At 37.7% G+C, this 16,562-nt stretch overlaps 1 protein-coding gene across 2 annotated transcripts in view; it reads left to right on the top strand.

Annotated features, from left to right (window-relative positions):
- The window catches only part of SOCS6 (suppressor of cytokine signaling 6), a 38,343-nt gene extending 22,242 nt beyond the window's left edge, over positions 1–16,101 (top strand). Inside the window, exons 2-3 of one of the 2 annotated variants that reach the window (XM_010336729.3) lie at positions 11,014–11,191; positions 11,422–16,101. In XM_010336729.3, coding sequence (XP_010335031.2) covers positions 11,548–13,152 — 1,605 coding nt within the window. In that variant the 5' untranslated portion in view covers positions 11,014–11,191; positions 11,422–11,547 and the 3' untranslated portion in view covers positions 13,153–16,101. The remainder of the gene's footprint in view (positions 1–11,013; positions 11,192–11,421) is intronic. The other variant, XM_010336730.3, reaches the window with a different exon arrangement.
- Positions 16,102–16,562: the final 461 nt, after the last annotated feature.

Raw genomic sequence — 16,562 nt, 5'->3', positions numbered from 1 at the left:
TGGCCTTCCAAAGTGCTAGGATTACAGGTGTGAGCCACGAAGCGTAGCCAGCCCCCTCATTCCATCATGCCAGAAGTGAATTCCCTAGGTATATACTGCTTTTATCCCCATTTTCACATGAGGAACTGAAACGTGGATGTCCAAGGTCGTTAGGAAATAGTAGTTGTGACGTGGACTCCTGTCTCCTGTCTGTGTTCTTAATCACGAGTCTCTGTGTTACCATGCCTGATGTTAGGTGAGGGCACATTCAAGTAAAATGGCAGTTTCTGAGTCATGCACCACACATTCAGCACTTGTGTCCATTACTTGGCAACTTTTTTGTGTGTGACTTTGGACAAATTATTAAACTAGCTTCAGTTGGCTCTTCTATGAAATGGAGATAAAAATACTGTCTTCCAAGTAGAGCGCTTGTGAGTATTCAGGAAGATGAACATAGCATTGTGAGTGCATGACCTCCAAGGGAGTGGCGGCTGGAGAAGCAGCACAGGTAGCAGCCTCAGTGATGGGAAGCCTGCCCTCCTTCCTCCGGGTCTGAGTTAGGTGTGGCTCTGAGTGATGGTGGCTTTCTGAGTATGTTTCTCTTAGAGTGCTTCTCAGTTTCCTACAGATGTTCACCAGTGTATCCTACACTAGAATCTAAGACACTAGAAGGTAGTAAGTTCATCTTTCATCCTTCTTTTTTCATTATTGCTTGAAGAGGGAAGCAAAAGGCTGAAGTGAGTATCGGGTACTTGGAATGAGGCAAGGCATGAGGGTGATACTTGGCTTCATGGGATTAAAAGCTAGAAAGAATTGGAAACCGTTTGGGAAGACTTAGAAAGTTGTTCATACCTTTGACCCTGAGGACATCAGGGTCCTGCTTTTCATGATACCAGATGACTGAAATGCAGAGAGACGGTTTTTTTACTTAGAGTGCCTTATTTTACCTTAAATTGTACCTGAACACTTTATGGGGTAGAGTGGTCCTTTTGTAGTATTGTAAAATCTGCTCAACAGTTACAGAAAAGGCTAATATAGAAAATAAAACTCAACTGAGCTTCCTCATCCCTTTTCCTGTTCACTAGAGATGTAATCACTTACTTCTTTATTCTTTGAAACATTTACTATGCACTTTTAGGCATATGAATTTATATACAAATGAGATAATCTTTACATTTAGTTTGGTAACTTGATTTTTTCCCCCCAATAATGCATTATGGACATGTTGTGTTATCTCTATAACATTTCCATTGGGTATTGATTATAATTTATTATTTTCAATAATCTAATGATTTATTATTTATCACAAATCTAATGATTTTTTATGGTTATTGTTGCTTCCTGACATTTACATTCCACATTTTTGCCAAAATGAATTATGTAGTAAATGTTTTGTGTAGAGAAGTGAGCTCTAAAATCAGTTGTGTGATTTTAGGCAAGTTTTTTAACCTCTCTGTATCTCAGCTTCCCCATCTAGATGTTGAGAATATTAGTACTACTGCTTTGACTAGCTGCAAACATCTGCATAGCCTAATATGAGCCAGGCATTTTTTTTTTTTAGAAGACATCACATATATTAACACATTTAAACTTCACAACTAGCCTGAGTGATGGGTACTGATATTTCTTAGGTCACACAATTATTCAATGGTGGAGCCAGAGTATAGCACATGAACTTATGCAGTCTAGTTCCACAGTGCATAGTACCAAATTTACAGGGTTGTAACAAAGATTTGGCACATATTAGGCCAATATGTGGTCTGTATTTAACAATATTAAGTCAATGATTGAGTAATGTTGTTTTTTTTTTTCTCCAATTAATGCAATAAGAAACATTGTTGTCTATATGTCTTTGTGTTTGGCATGAGTGTTGATGTAAAGGACAAATCACTAGTAGCATCATTACTTGATTAGTTATATATCAATTTAAGTTTTTGATAAATATTTTCAGATATTTTATGCAGTTGTACCAATTTATTGCAATCATTAGTTATGAGTGCTCAGTTTGGGATGGCTTTCCCAACATTTAAGTGTTACTAATTTAAGTTTTTCAAATTCACATGAGAGCTTATCTTGTTTTGGTCTGAATTTCCTTTTCAGTGAATTTTAATAATTGATTTATAATTTGCACTCAGTGAAGCCGCCTTTTTTAGTTGCATTTTGTTGAGTTTTTTTGACAAATGCATTCGGTCATATAAACACTATCACAATCAAGATATAGAACAATTTTCATTACACCAACATTCTTTGGATTTTTATTTATTTTATTTTTTCTGAGACGGAGTCTTGCTCTGTCGCCAAGCTGAAGTGCCGTGGCACGATCTCAGCTCACTGCAACCTCTGCCTCCCGGGTCAAGCAGTTCTCCTGCCTCAGCCTCCCGAGTAGCTGGGACTACAGGAACGTGTCACCATGCTTGGCTACTTTTTGTATTTTTAATAGAGTCAGGGTTTCACCATGTTGGTCAGGCTGGGAAATAGTTGTCTTAAGCCCTTACCAGCATGTCTGTTCTTCTCCTAAAGGGAAAAGAGCCTTGGTAGCTCCTTGATCACTTTCTCAGTTTCTTTGACAATTATTAGCTTCTTTTGGATTCCTGTGTCTTCTGCTGCAAATTTTGGTAATATATATTTTGCTGTAAAATTATCCTTTTCGTCTGAATTTCAAATTAATTTTCATAGAATTTTCAAAGTAATTTTACACATTTTGATTTCTCATGAATGTATGGTTATTGCTCTATTTTCAGTTTCGTATAAGCATATTTCCCTTTCTTGATTATGCCAGCTAGTTGTTTTCCAATTGAGTTTTCTCTTGTGTAATCAACTCTTGTAATGTTTAATCCTGTTACTTTCTATTTTCTAATTCATTAATTTGTGCTTTTATCTTTATTTTTCCTGATTTTTCTTTTGCTGGCTGGGGGTTTATAAATTACTTCTTGAATTGAATGCATAATTTATTTCTTTTAATTCCATACCATTTAGTTTTGTAAATTTTTAAATCTTTGAATTTTTTTGTGAGCCTAGTTTTAGGGTTTTGCAGAATCACATAGATTTTGGTTGGTAGCATTTCCTTTTTCTTTTTTCCCCAGATGGAGTCTCACTCTGTTACCCAGACTGGAGTGCAGTGGCGCAATCTCGGCTCACTGCAGCCTCCGCCTCCTGGGTTTAAGCGATTCTCCTACTTCAGCCTCCCAAGTAGGTTGGATTACAGGTGCCTGCCACCACGCCTGGCTAATTTTTGTGTTTTTAGTAGAGACAGGGTTTCACCAGGTTGGCCAGGGTGGCATTGAATTAACTTCAAGTGATCCGCCTGCCTCAGTCTCCCAAAGTGCTGGGATTACAGGCATGAGCCACTGTGCTCAGCCAATGTATAGCATTTTCATTGTTAGTATACCGTTTTTGTTCATTTTGAGATTTTTGTCTCTGACTTGAGTTATTTAAAGATGTTTGATGATTTTAGTTTAATTTAATTAATTATTTTTTGTTTGTCCTGTTTACTTTTATTGCCTCGTGGTCAATTAAGGAGATCTCTCTGACTTTTATGAAGGTTTTGATTGGGGCCTTTAGTAACTGTTTCATAAGTTCTTGTAAAGGAGTTGGCTTCTCATTTTTTAGGGTACAGAATCCTGTATGTCTAAAAGATAAATTAATTATGTAATTTAAATTTGCTATGTTCTTCCTTTTTGTTTACTTCCTTTTTCCTTGGCTGAAAGAGACATTTCAATGCTCTTCCATTTTATGTACAAAGGTTTTTGGCAGATTTCTTCTTCATTATATTATGGCTTATACTTTTCGTAATATGCCCCTTTTCATTTTGTTTGACCGGTTTTTCTCGAATGCAGCGTCATCTCATCATTGTTACTCTAGCTTCCTATTTGCTGGCTTATGCCTTTTTCCATTCTCTTCTGTTACAGGACTCCTTTTTCTTTTCCCAAAAGTTTTCAGAATTGGTATTTGTCAGTTAACTAAAAAACTTCATGGAACTAGGTACTCAATGTACTTTAAACATTTTATTTTAAATTAAAACAAGTACACTCTTTCATTAATTTCTAAATGTAGAACCAGCGTGTTTTCTTTAAATATCTATTGACTGAACTCTGTGTCAGTATAAATTATATAATCTATGTCCTTATATAACACATCTAGGATATCTAGTTTAGCACTTTGTTTAAGAATAATGAGAAGTGAATAGCCTTTGCCGAGCAATCTTTGTACAAAGGCCTAGGTGGTTTTTTTTCAAGGTATCATAGTGGATTTTTTTTTTGAGACAGAGTCTCTTGCTTTGTCGCCATGCGCCAGGCTAGAGTGCAGTGGCATGATCTTGGCTCACTGCAACCTCTGCCTCCCGGGTTCAAGCAATTCTCCTGCCTCAGCCTCCCAAGTAGCTGGGACTACAGGCGCACGCCACCACGCCCAGCTAATTTTTTTTTTTTTTAAGTAGAAAGGGAGTTTCATCATGTTGGTCAGGATGGTTTCGATCTCTTGACCTTGTGACCTCGTGATCCGCCTGCCTTGGCCTCCCAAAGTGCTGGGATTACACGCGTGAGCCACGGCACTCGGCCTGCATAGTGGAATGAATTTTTTTTTTTATAATTTATTTTTATTTCAATAAATTTTTGGGGAACAGGTGCTTTTTGGTTATGGGGATAAGTTCTTTAGTGGTGATTTCTGAGATTTTTGTGCACCCATCACCCAAGCAGTGTACGTTGTACCTAATGTGTAGTCTTCTATCCCCACCCCCCCGACCCTTTCTCCTGAGTCCGCAAAGTCCATGATATCATTCTTATGCCTTTGCATCCTCATAACTTAGCTCCCACTTGTAAGTGAGAACATAATGATGTTTGGTTTGTATATACACCACACTTTCTTTATTCACTCATTGATTGATGGGCATTGGGCTGGTTCCATATTTTTGCAGTTGTGAATTGTGCTGCCATAAATGTGTGTGCAAATATCTTTTTCTTATAATTTTGTATAATTTTTCTTCTCTTGGGGGAGATAGCTAATAGTGGGATTGCTCGATCAAATGATAGATGTACTTTTAGTGCTTTATGGAATCCCTACGCTGTTTTTCACAGTGGTTCTAGTTTACATTCCCACCAACAGTAAAAGTGTTCCCTTTTCACCACATCCACACCAACGCCTTTTTTCTACTCTGCCACCCATGTTGGGGTGTGTGTGTGTGGAGTGGTGTGATCTTAGCTCACTGCAACCTCTGCCTCCTGGGTTCAAGCACTCCTCCCACCTTAGCCTCTGAGTAACTGGGACTGCAAGTGCATACCATCATGCCCAGCTAATTTTTGTATTTTTTAGTATAGACGGAGTTTCACCATGTTGGCTAGGCTGGCCTTGAACTCCTGACCTCAAGTGATCCACCCGCCTCAGCATCCTAAAGTGCTGAGATGACAGGCATGAGCCACTGTACCTGACCTATTATTTGTTATAGAACTAGGGTTTTTTTTTTCTTTCTTTTTTCTTTTTTTTTAAGGAATTTCTCCCCAGTCTTTTAGAGTGGTTTTGTCTGTGCCTGCTTCTGCAGAAAATATTTTTAGCCACCTGCATTTATTTACTTCCAAATCAATTAGCACTACGTTTATAGAAATCATTTTCCAAAGTATACTTATTTGTTCATGTGTTTAAATTGCATAATGAATTTAAATACAAACAAAGTTTGCATCTGAGCATCAGCCGTGCCCAGGAGCTATCTTTGGTGTTGGAGATACAGCAGTGACCACTACTGAAAACATTCCTGATCTCAAGTAGAACATACTGAGTACAACTAGCTGGTAGCGTAAGAAAATCACAGGCACGGTGAAGAAGAGAACAGTTGGAAAGAGTGGAAATACTGGAGAGATTTTATGGTGTTTTGAAACTTTGAAACTTTTGAAACTTTCTGAGATAATTTGTTTTAGTGTGTTCTTTCTGTATATAACATGATTATTGCTTTTCAAAAACCAGATCTTAAAATATTTTTCTTCTAATAGTTGAATTTACCCCATTTATATCTATTGGTTGAAAAAAACATTTTGTAGTCTACATCTTATCATATATTTATGTTGTAATTCTGTTTCATGATATGATCTGTTCCATTCCTCCTTTTTCTTTACTCCCTTTCTGGGAAGACTTTGGTATCTCTTATTTTTTCTTTTTTTCCTAAGGGAATGGCAAATAGTGTTCTCACAGGTTTAGGAGCAGTGGAGTCGAATCTAAGAAACCGAGATGAAAGTGCATGAACCATGCAGGTTCAGAAATTGACAATGCAACTTACCGTGCGGAGAGATATTCACAACGCTATCAGCTCATCTTGTTAACTTTTTATGTGGATTCATTCCTTTATGTTAAAGTCTTTCTTTTTGTTCTTTTAAATTGCCTTCACAGATACTTTAAGCCTGTGGCTCTGGTCTGTGGATCCTCTTTCATAATAATGCTGAAACATCGTTTGCCTTTTTCACTGATGGTACAGAAAGCAATGGTGGATAAAACTGATGATGCCTTACCATGAGTCAAGGCAGTGGCACCAAACTGTAATAGTAGTCATGTAATAGTAGTCATATGTTCCTTACTTTAGTAAGAACCAAGCATTTTATTAAAAAAAAAAAAAAGAAAAAAACCTTTGATTATACTTAAGGATACCATTGATGAAGCTGTAAAAGTTATTAATTTTATTAAATCGTCACCCTGAGTGTTCATCTTTGTAAAATCCTTTTTATGAAATGTGAATATTTGGGAGATACTTTTCAGTACATGCTGAAGATGGAAGAGTGTCTTCAGGGGAAGCGCTTGTTTGAATTGCTGGCTACACTGGCTAACTAGCTTCTTGTTTTGTGAAATAACTGCTTTTACTAAAAACAGCAATTACCTGACACACATGATTATTCCATCTGAGTTTTAATAGATATTTTCCCATAAATGATCTACATCAGCCTGTCACTTCAATAAAAACAAGTGACAATATTGATGCCAGTAATAAAATTAGAAGTTTCTGTCTTTCTTTCTTTCTTTCTTTCTTTTTTTTGTTTTTGTTTTTTTTTTGAGATGGAGTCTTGCTGTGTTGCCGAGGCTGGAGTGCAGTGGTGTGATCTCAACCCATTGCAGCCTCTGCTTCTGGGTTCAAGTGATTCTCTTGCTTCAGCCTCCTGAGTAGGTGGGATTACAGATGTGAGCCACAATGCCCAGCTAATGTTTGTATTTTTAGTAGGCACGGGGCTTCATCATGTTGGTCAGGCTGATCTTGAACTCCTGACCTCAAGTGATCCACCCACCTCGGCCTCCCAGAGTGCTGGGATTATAGGCATGAGCCACTGCACCCAGCCCAAATTCCATGTTTCAAACAAAAATTACAGTTGTGGAAAGCTTGTCTCTACCACTGTTGACTTAACTGCTTTTCAGTACTTTAAAGACTTTTCTAATGAAAGCAGTGGTGATATTCACAAATATGAGTTTGTCATATTGTGTAATGAAATTACTAATATATGATGTTAGAAAACCATTATGCATATAAGATTTGTTCAGGATGCAAGATGGACCAATGGGTTTGAGTGTTATAGAGTGAAAAATTTCTTGTTATGGTTTCAGATTTTACAGGGCAATTTTACATTAAGAAACTATCATTCATTGAATTTTGATATCATATCAAAGAAAAATATAGTTAATATGAAAAGGTCATTAAATAAAATATATTTTTCCTTTTTCCAACTATGTATCTGGAGTAGGCTGAATTTTCTTCTTACACTTTAATTAGAACAACATACGGTAGTCCCCCTATGCACAGTTTCAGTTACCCATGGTGGATAGTCATCTTAACACAGGTAACTGCAGTACAATAAGATGTTTTGTGTGAGAGAGAGTCCATATTCTCATAGCGTTTATTACAATATGTTTTAATTGTTCAATTTTTAAAATAAATTATAGTTGTTAATCTTTTACTGTGCCTAATTTAAAAATTAAACTTTATCATAGTTACGTGTATATAGGGAAAAAAGCGAAATATACTTTATATAGGGATCTGTACTATCTGTGGTTTGAGGCATCCACTGAGGATCTTAGATGTATCCTCTGCTGAGACTAGACAGGGCTACTGTACTGTAACAGATTCAGTGCAGAAGCCGACATGGGAGTCTAGCTATCTCCTTTAAGTCAGGCAGAAGAGATTTACAGTAATCTAAAGTGGTGCTGCTTTCACTGATTTTTATTATCACTTAAAAAATGTTATTTATGTTAACATGTAATGAGTGTATTGTCATTTTAAAATAAATTTAAAATTAGACTGGGCGCAGTGCCTCACACCTGTAATCCCAGCACTTTGGGAAGCTGAGGTAGGAGAATTGCTTGAGGCCAGGAGTTCAAGACCAGCCTGCGCAACATAGACCTCATCTCTGCAAAAAATAGACAGAATTAACCAGGCGTGGTGGTGCATGCCTATAGTACCAACTACTTGGGAGGCTGAGGTAAGAGGATCTCCTGAGCCTGGGAGATTGAGGTTTCAGTGAGCCGAGATCATGCCTGGCCAAGACAGTGGTACTCTGTATCTTCAATAAATAAATAAATAACAAATTTTCTTAGGTTTTTTTTTTTTTTTTTTTTAGATTGAGTTTTCACTCTTGTTGCCCAGGCTGGAGTACAGTGGTGCGATCTTGGCTCACTACAACCTCCACCTCCTGACCTCAAGCAAATCTCCTATCTGAGCCTCCTGAGTAGTTGGGATTACAGGCACACACCACCTAATTTATTTATTTATTGTATTTTTAGTAGAGACAGGGTTTCACCATGTTGACCAGGGTGGTCTCGAACTCTTAACCTCTGGTGATCTACACGCCTTGGCCTTCCAAAGTGCTGTGATTACAGGTGCTAGCCACTGTGCCTGGCCCTAGTTTTATTTTCTAGTAGGGTACATTTCAGTCGACACAACCCACATAAACAGTGCTGCTGCTTGTCTTCCAATAATTTTTAAAAGAATAAAGGGACTCTGAGACCAGAATGTTTGAGAACCACTGATGTAAGCAGTAGAATGGCAGGTAGGGCAGTTTGGCATAGGGAAAGAATGTGAGCTTTGCAGATAGCAGCCAGGTATAGATTCTGGATCTGCTGTTTCTAGTAGCAAATTGTTTGACTTTGTTGGGCAAATTCGAATCTCTCTGATACCCAGTTTTCTCATTTTGTAAAAGGGGGATAATAAAGCTGTTTTGTTTACTGAAGATTAAGTAGTTGTTTGACCTAATTTTTTTTATTATGTGTTATGATGACTGACTGCCTCAAGTCATTTCTTTAAGAAGAGGTTGAAATTATTTGAAGATGCTATCCTTTACCCATATAGATAAAGTATTTTCAAGGGAAAGCTTTTTCCCTTGAAACTTTATATACATTTTCAAGTATATGTGTAAACCGAAAATTTTACAATTAGAAAAGCAGTAAAACTAATTCAGAACATTTACTCAGGCATGAGACAGATGGTAATCCTATAAAAAGATGGCATATATTTTTGGATGTGCAAACAGAAAAACAGATACTCTTAAAAATTTTAGAGTAATCTTTGCCTAGAAATTGAAGGGAAGAGATGAAAGACCATATGGCCTAATAGAACTTTTTATGGTTTGTAATGTCTAGGATTGAATTTTGTTTCTTTAATATTAGTATTGATTAATAGCTTACAAATACGGATTAGTAGTTGAAAAAGGTATCATTTTCAAGGAGGTAATTGCCAAGTACTTTTACTGTGGTTGCCGGTCTCTCATGTTTTTTGGGTATGGGTGTGATAGTGGGAAGCAGAACTATTTGAATCTCAGGTTTAGGAGGGTTCATCAGTTACTGATTCTGGCAGTTGTAATACATCATTATGCTTGAGTAGAAGACATGCAACTAAGACAGTGAGTTCACCTAATAGACGACTTCATTTATTATTTAAAAGTAACTGGTGCTTCAGGTATTTTAAATTTTTTATTTTTTACGACTTGGTTCAGAAACGTAGTGCGTGACAGTAGACTTATAAAAATTGCCTCTTCCTTTTGGGCACATGATATTACTGATCCCCTGATAGGCTGTCTGATCTGAGTGGTTTTTAGTAAGAATGATTCCATCGGTACACCACCCAAATCCTATCCAAAACTAAAAGGAGACGTTTACCAGGTTCTCTCTCCTGTCAACTTGTGTACCATTATGTGACTGAAGGGTTGATACTACAATGTATCCGTTCATACATCTGTCTCTCTTACTGGATTAGGAGACCATCAGTTATTTATTAATCTGCATATTGCCACACAGGGCTGAGCCAGGCTGACTCAGCGGAGGCTGAGTAGGGGCTTAGCAGATGCAGAGTGAATTCATGAATGGGATCAAAGCTAGAGCCAGAGTCTTTTGCCAAGAAACTGAGTGATGCTAAACTGCTGGTTTGGGAGGTCAGAATCTTGTTCTGGGTTTTATTAGCATTTCGCTCAAGTTCAAGCAAATCACCTTGTCAAGGCATTATACTCTGATGGCTGCAGAGAAGGCAGCACATGGCCGTGGAGGAAAGAAAACATTCTGCACAGTTTAAACAGAAGGCCTTTGTAAAGCAGTGTTGCTAGGATCACTTAACATGGTTTATGGAACCAGGATTTCTTCCTGTGAAATGACTTTCAGAAAGTCTTTACAGAATTGAAATCCTGTATTTCAGTGGTAGAACAATGTACAAAAAAAGTTTAGAAAACGTATTTCTGGATACAGAAATAAAAATTTGCCACAAGAAGTTGCAAAAAAGTAAGAAATAATAATTTTGGAAATACGTTTCATAATCTTCCAAATAGATCAAAACTAGACACATCTCGTTTTTATGGGTGTACTTCAGAGATGAAAGCTTTTCAGCCTGCACACATTTGACTTCTCCCTCCTCTGTGCTTGGAGAACTTGATGGTGAATGAGCCTATTCTCAAGGAACTCCCGAGTATAGAGGAACATCTCTAGATAATTTATCATAAATAATGAAATTCTTTTGGCTTATTTTGACGCATGCTTAAGTATTAAAATATGCATGAGGTGTTGAGGAGCTGACTAGGCTTGTTTTTCCAGTTCTGCGGAGCGCCTTTGCTGAGTGTCACGCTGGGACAGGGGCGGACAGCAGAGGAGCGGTCGGGGTCAGTGCTGCAGAAGTGCGAAGGTCTAGCCTAGAGCCCAGCTGGGAAGAATGTGAACACTGGCCCACACGTTAGAGATTGTACCAAAAAGCGAGGTGCCAGGGAAAAGAAAGGTAGATGCAAGCTTTTTCTTTATAAACATGATCAAATATTCAGCACATGCTCATTGTGTAGTCGGCAGTGATCTGCTCTGCTGGGTGCGACAGAAAGAAATCCCAGTCCTAACAGAGCTGACATTAGGAAAAGACTGGGACGTTCTTGTTCAGAAGCTAAAGGATTAAGACTGACTAAAATAAAACTTTGGTGGAAATATTTTTTAATATGACTCTTTCTTTTTTTTTAGAAAATGGCTCCAAAGGTTAAATGAAGCAGGAAAAATACATAGATGCAGCCTTGCAGGCTCTCCAGATGTTTGGGGATAATATTCCAGGAAGAAATTTTGATCCCTTGGATTAGGTAACTAGTCATAATGAAGAAAATTAGTCTTAAAACCTTCCGGAAATCTTTTAACTTGAATAAAAGTAAAGAAGAAACTGATTTCATGGTAGTACAACAACCGTCGCTAGCCGGTGACTTTGGAAAAGATGATTCCTTATTTGGTAGCTGCTACGGTAAAGATATGGCCAGCTGCGATATCAACAGTGAAGATGAAAAAGGCGGAAAAAACAGATCAAAAAGCGAGAGCCTGATGGGTACGCTAAAAAGGCGGCTTTCTGCAAAACAGAAAAAAGGCAAGGCAGGCGCACCCTCTGGGAGCTGTGCTGACGAGGACACCTTCTCCTCCTCCTCAGCACCCATCGTCTTTAAAGACGTGAGAGCTCAGAGGCCGATAAGGTCCACCTCCCTCCGCAGCCATCACTACAGCCCCACGCCTTGGCCTCTTCGGCCCACAAACTCCGAGGAGACGTGCATCAAGATGGAGGTGAGAGTCAAGGCCTTGGTTCACTCTTCCAGCCCGAGTCCAGCCCTCAACGGCGTCCGGAAGGATTTCCACGATCTCCAGCCTGAGACCGCGTACCAAGAGCAAGCCAATTCACTGAAGAGCTCAGCTTCGCATAACGGAGACCTGCATCTTCACCTGGATGAACATGTGCCTGTCGTTATTGGACTTATGCCTCAGGACTACATTCAGTATACTGTGCCTTTAGATGAGGGGATGTATCCTTTGGAAGGATCACGTAGCTATTGTCTGGACAGTTCTTCTCCCATGGAAGTCTCTGCGGTTCCTCCTCAAGTGGGAGGGCACTCTTTCCCGGAAGACGAGAGTCAGGTAGACCAGGACCTCGTCGTTGCCCCGGAGATCTTCGTGGATCAGTCGGTGAATGGCTTGTTGATTGGCACCACGGGAGTCATGCTGCAGAGCCCGAGGGCGGGTCACGATGATGTCCCTCCACTCTCACCATTGCTACCTCCAATACAGAATAATCAAATCCAAAGGAACTTCAGTGGACTCCCTGGCACAGAGGCCCATGTGGCTGAAAGTATGCGCTGTCATTTGAATTTTGATCCTAACTCTGCTCCTGGGGTTGCAAGAGTTTATGACTCAGTGCAAAGCAGTGGTCCCATGGTTGTGACAAGCCTTACAGAGGAGCTGAAAAAACTTGCAAAGCAAGGATGGTACTGGGGACCAATCACACGTTGGGAGGCAGAAGGGAAGCTAGCAAACGTGCCAGATGGTTCTTTCCTTGTCCGGGACAGTTCTGACGACCGTTATCTTTTAAGCTTGAGCTTTCGCTCCCATGGTAAAACACTTCACACTAGAATTGAGCACTCAAACGGTAGGTTTAGCTTTTATGAACAGCCAGATGTGGAAGGACACACGTCCATAGTTGATCTAATTGAGCATTCAATCAGGGACTCTGAAAATGGAGCTTTTTGTTATTCAAGGTCTCGGCTGCCTGGGTCTGCGACTTACCCCGTCAGACTGACCAACCCAGTGTCCCGGTTCATGCAGGTGCGCTCGCTGCAGTACCTGTGTCGCTTTGTTATACGTCAGTATACCAGGATAGACTTAATTCAGAAACTGCCTTTGCCAAACAAAATGAAGGATTATTTACAGGAGAAGCACTACTGAAAGATTGAGAACCCTGCATCTTGCACTTTGGGAATAAGGAAAAGAGATTGAAATACAGTTTACAGACTCTCATTGCCATCAACATCTTTTGCTGCCATAACTATTTCAGTTTTATGTGTAAAAGAGTCATCAGTTTGTTTAGGGGTGGGGAAGTGTCAGCAAGGTGTCTTGGGTTTCTTTTGGTCCTTTAAAAAGGGAAGTCTTGAGGTTTTAGAGGTGTGAATTATCTTTCATCAATGTGCAGAATAATCACAATGTGAATTATCAAATTCTCCTCAGTGCCCCCCGCCCAGTCCTTTGCTGCTATCCACTGTGATTTTTATGCATTAAAAGCACATTTCATGTGTATTCAGCCCTAAGTAAAGTTGAATGAAACTTACAGAATGGAAATTGCTATGTCTTTTTAAACGGCCCATTTTCAAAAGATAGTGTTGAATAAACATACCTGTGTGATGTGATAAAACACAGAATTTACATATACACTGAAGATGAGTTTTTAATCTCTTTAAAAAGATTTATTTAGAATCATGAATTGACATAATCTTGGGTAATGGAAGGGAGATCTACAACATATAACAACAACATAACTTTTTCTAAATTATTTCTGAGGTTGTGCTAAGTTTTTTGGTTGTGAAAAATTGAATTTTTCTGTTGCCTTCATTTTCATCTTATAATTTGTCTATTTTAATAAATGGCCTTACATTAAAAAATTGTAAAGAAATGTATACCACCAGTTTAGGAATTGTTGCCTTTTCTGTAATTAAATTCGGGTACAAATTGGCATAACACGAAAACCTATGGAACTAGAATTATTATTAAAGAAATATTAGATGATCATAGTTTCCTGTGATAGCATTTTTGGTGTGTGTTACCTATACGTTATTTGGTAAAATGTTTTATCTGTGATTTCTTAAGCTTAGTCAACATTTTCTTGGGTGAACTTGATTGTCAGCTAATTTTCATAAATGGACTGGATTCCCTTGCAGCATTAATGTTTATAAAAAGTTTTAAATTGATTTGAATAGAAAGAAATCTTTGTTTTAAAGTTGGACTTATATTTTTCTTCTATGTAGTTACTAGAAAAGTGTGCTGGATTTTGACCATTCCTTACCCCCACTATAAAGAGAACCCTTGATGACTTTAAAAATTCAGGAAATTGTGGAGCAGTTTTTCTCACAATGTGAAAAAAATATTAAAACCGTATTAGATAATGTGAAAGTCATATTGTCTATCATATATACTGCCATTTAAAAATAGGTTTTTAAAATTTAGCTGAATCCTCAGTAATTTGCCATGATAATAATTTTATATCCTTGAGTCGGTTGTTGGGGAGGGATGTTATATTCAGTAATTTTTAGTTATTTTGAAACGCAGAGTGTTTATTCACTTAACAGTTCTTCAGTGGATGTAGTATTTCGGGATTGCCCTGTCCAGAAAATTTTCAGCTACACAGCTTTAAAGGAAAATGTTTCTATCTCAGATGAAACATGTAATTTGGGATGGTTCTTCCTTTGTCACTTAAAGGAAGAGGTAGGAAAAGTCTCTTACCCACTTTAAACATGAGGGTAAAGGTGTAGGTCAAACTTTCTGGCTTTGTCATTCAAACATATCTGAATCCTCACCTTTTTCTCTTTGTTTTTTTAGGGTCAGAACTGAGATATTACCAAGAAAAGGCACAATGCCATAATATTATGGTGTTACGGTATTTTGACTTAAAGGGGAAAAGGTACTTAATTTTGGTGGGATGTTAATTGTACCTTATTACAAAGACTCATTCATTTTCTGTTACGTTTTCTCCTAATAAGATAGAATATGGAGTAATACTGTAATAATATAATTTAAGTGTTCATTATAAGCTATTTGGATTAAGAACTATTACAGAGTTGTAAGCTTGTTATCAAATTAATGCAAGACATTTAAACTATTTTTTTGCAAAACTATTTATTTTTAAAACAACTTAAAATATATCTAGGGTGAGTTAAAAGTCCCTGTGCATCTATATTAGATGGCAGGTTTCGTCACAGAGTCACTGTGTATTAATAATAGATGTTGAAATGGCTTCTCCGTGTCTCCAGAAGCATTTACATGTCCTCCTTGTGAGATCATGGTGCACAGAGGTCTTTGGGCTGCCCTGAACCCGTCTTATGTGGACATAACCTATTCCCTGCGTTTTCTCATCATGCCGTGTGTTTATGATCTACCCGCTTAGTGTCAAGATTATTCAGATTTTCATCTAAATGTTTTTTAAAATTGTACTTTGTGTTTTAGTGGAGGACAGTCTTGATACTGTTCTAATTCAGAAAGCCAAATTTTGATGTGCTTTTGTACATTCATGGTATATACTTTAATATGCCCTATTCTAATCTAGTTTGAAATTGTTAGATTCTGATAAAGTCAGACTATTTGCCAAAAAGTTAAATTTGCAAGCAGAAAGATGTTTTGTGACATTTTTTACTTTTGTGTGGAAAGACAACTGTTTGTGGAACCGAATGTGGAAGACTGGCTTTCCATGATACGAACACAGTCCGGTTAAAAGTGGAAACAGGGAAAAGAGAGAGAGAAAACTCGTCATGTAGTTTGGTCTAGATACAATTTGGTTAAATTTAGGATTCTATTGGCAGGTAACTGAGATGACATGGACACAGCCTATGATTGCTTTTTAAATACGTGCTTCTAAAAATCTGAGCTCAAGGCAAGGAAAAGAAAACAGGAAAGCTGTATCCATTTGCCATAATGAATGAATCAGAATTGTTTTCTATTAAATATTTCATCACGAAACATGATGGAGTCCAGAGGCTGTTTTTAGGCTTACTATAACACTATTGTTCATTTTTATAAATAATAAGAAGGCTGTAGAAAGTACTTGAAAAATATCTCATTCTTTCTCTTTCTGTCTAAGGAAAACTCTACTTGGTGCAATAATCTGAAAATTTAGAAGGTCAAAATATATCACAGGAAATGATCATAGGACTAAAAATAGTTTTTAAGGAAACCAGCTACACAGGGCAACCATCTTGCTATTGAAGAAAATCAAGTTCCAAAAGGCTAAATCATTGGCGTAAAGGAAACAGAACCCCAAGTATACGTTGTAATTTTTGAGTCAGTATTACTGAAACAGGATAAAGGTTACTAAAATCTTATATAGGTTAATGCAATGTCTCTGCTAGTGCTACAAGTCTAAAATATCTTTGTAACAATGCTTTCAGAAATGCCAATTTTAATTACTGTACATTTCACATTGTATATGAGATACTGCTTTATGAATGATTCAGAATAATACATTTTCATTTAAATCCTAATTGCTTTTCATCGAACGTGAAGTCTTAATTTTAAAATGAAATCACACTACCAGCAATAGACAGTTTTGTTGAATACTCTAATAAGGAACAATAGCCAGTTCCGCAAATAAC

Source organism: Saimiri boliviensis, chromosome 13 (genome assembly GCF_048565385.1).
Source record: "Saimiri boliviensis isolate mSaiBol1 chromosome 13, mSaiBol1.pri, whole genome shotgun sequence".
Taxonomy (NCBI): Eukaryota; Metazoa; Chordata; class Mammalia; order Primates; family Cebidae; genus Saimiri; species Saimiri boliviensis.
Note: the sequence above shows the minus strand (reverse complement) of the source record. Positions and strands in the feature narration are given on the sequence as shown.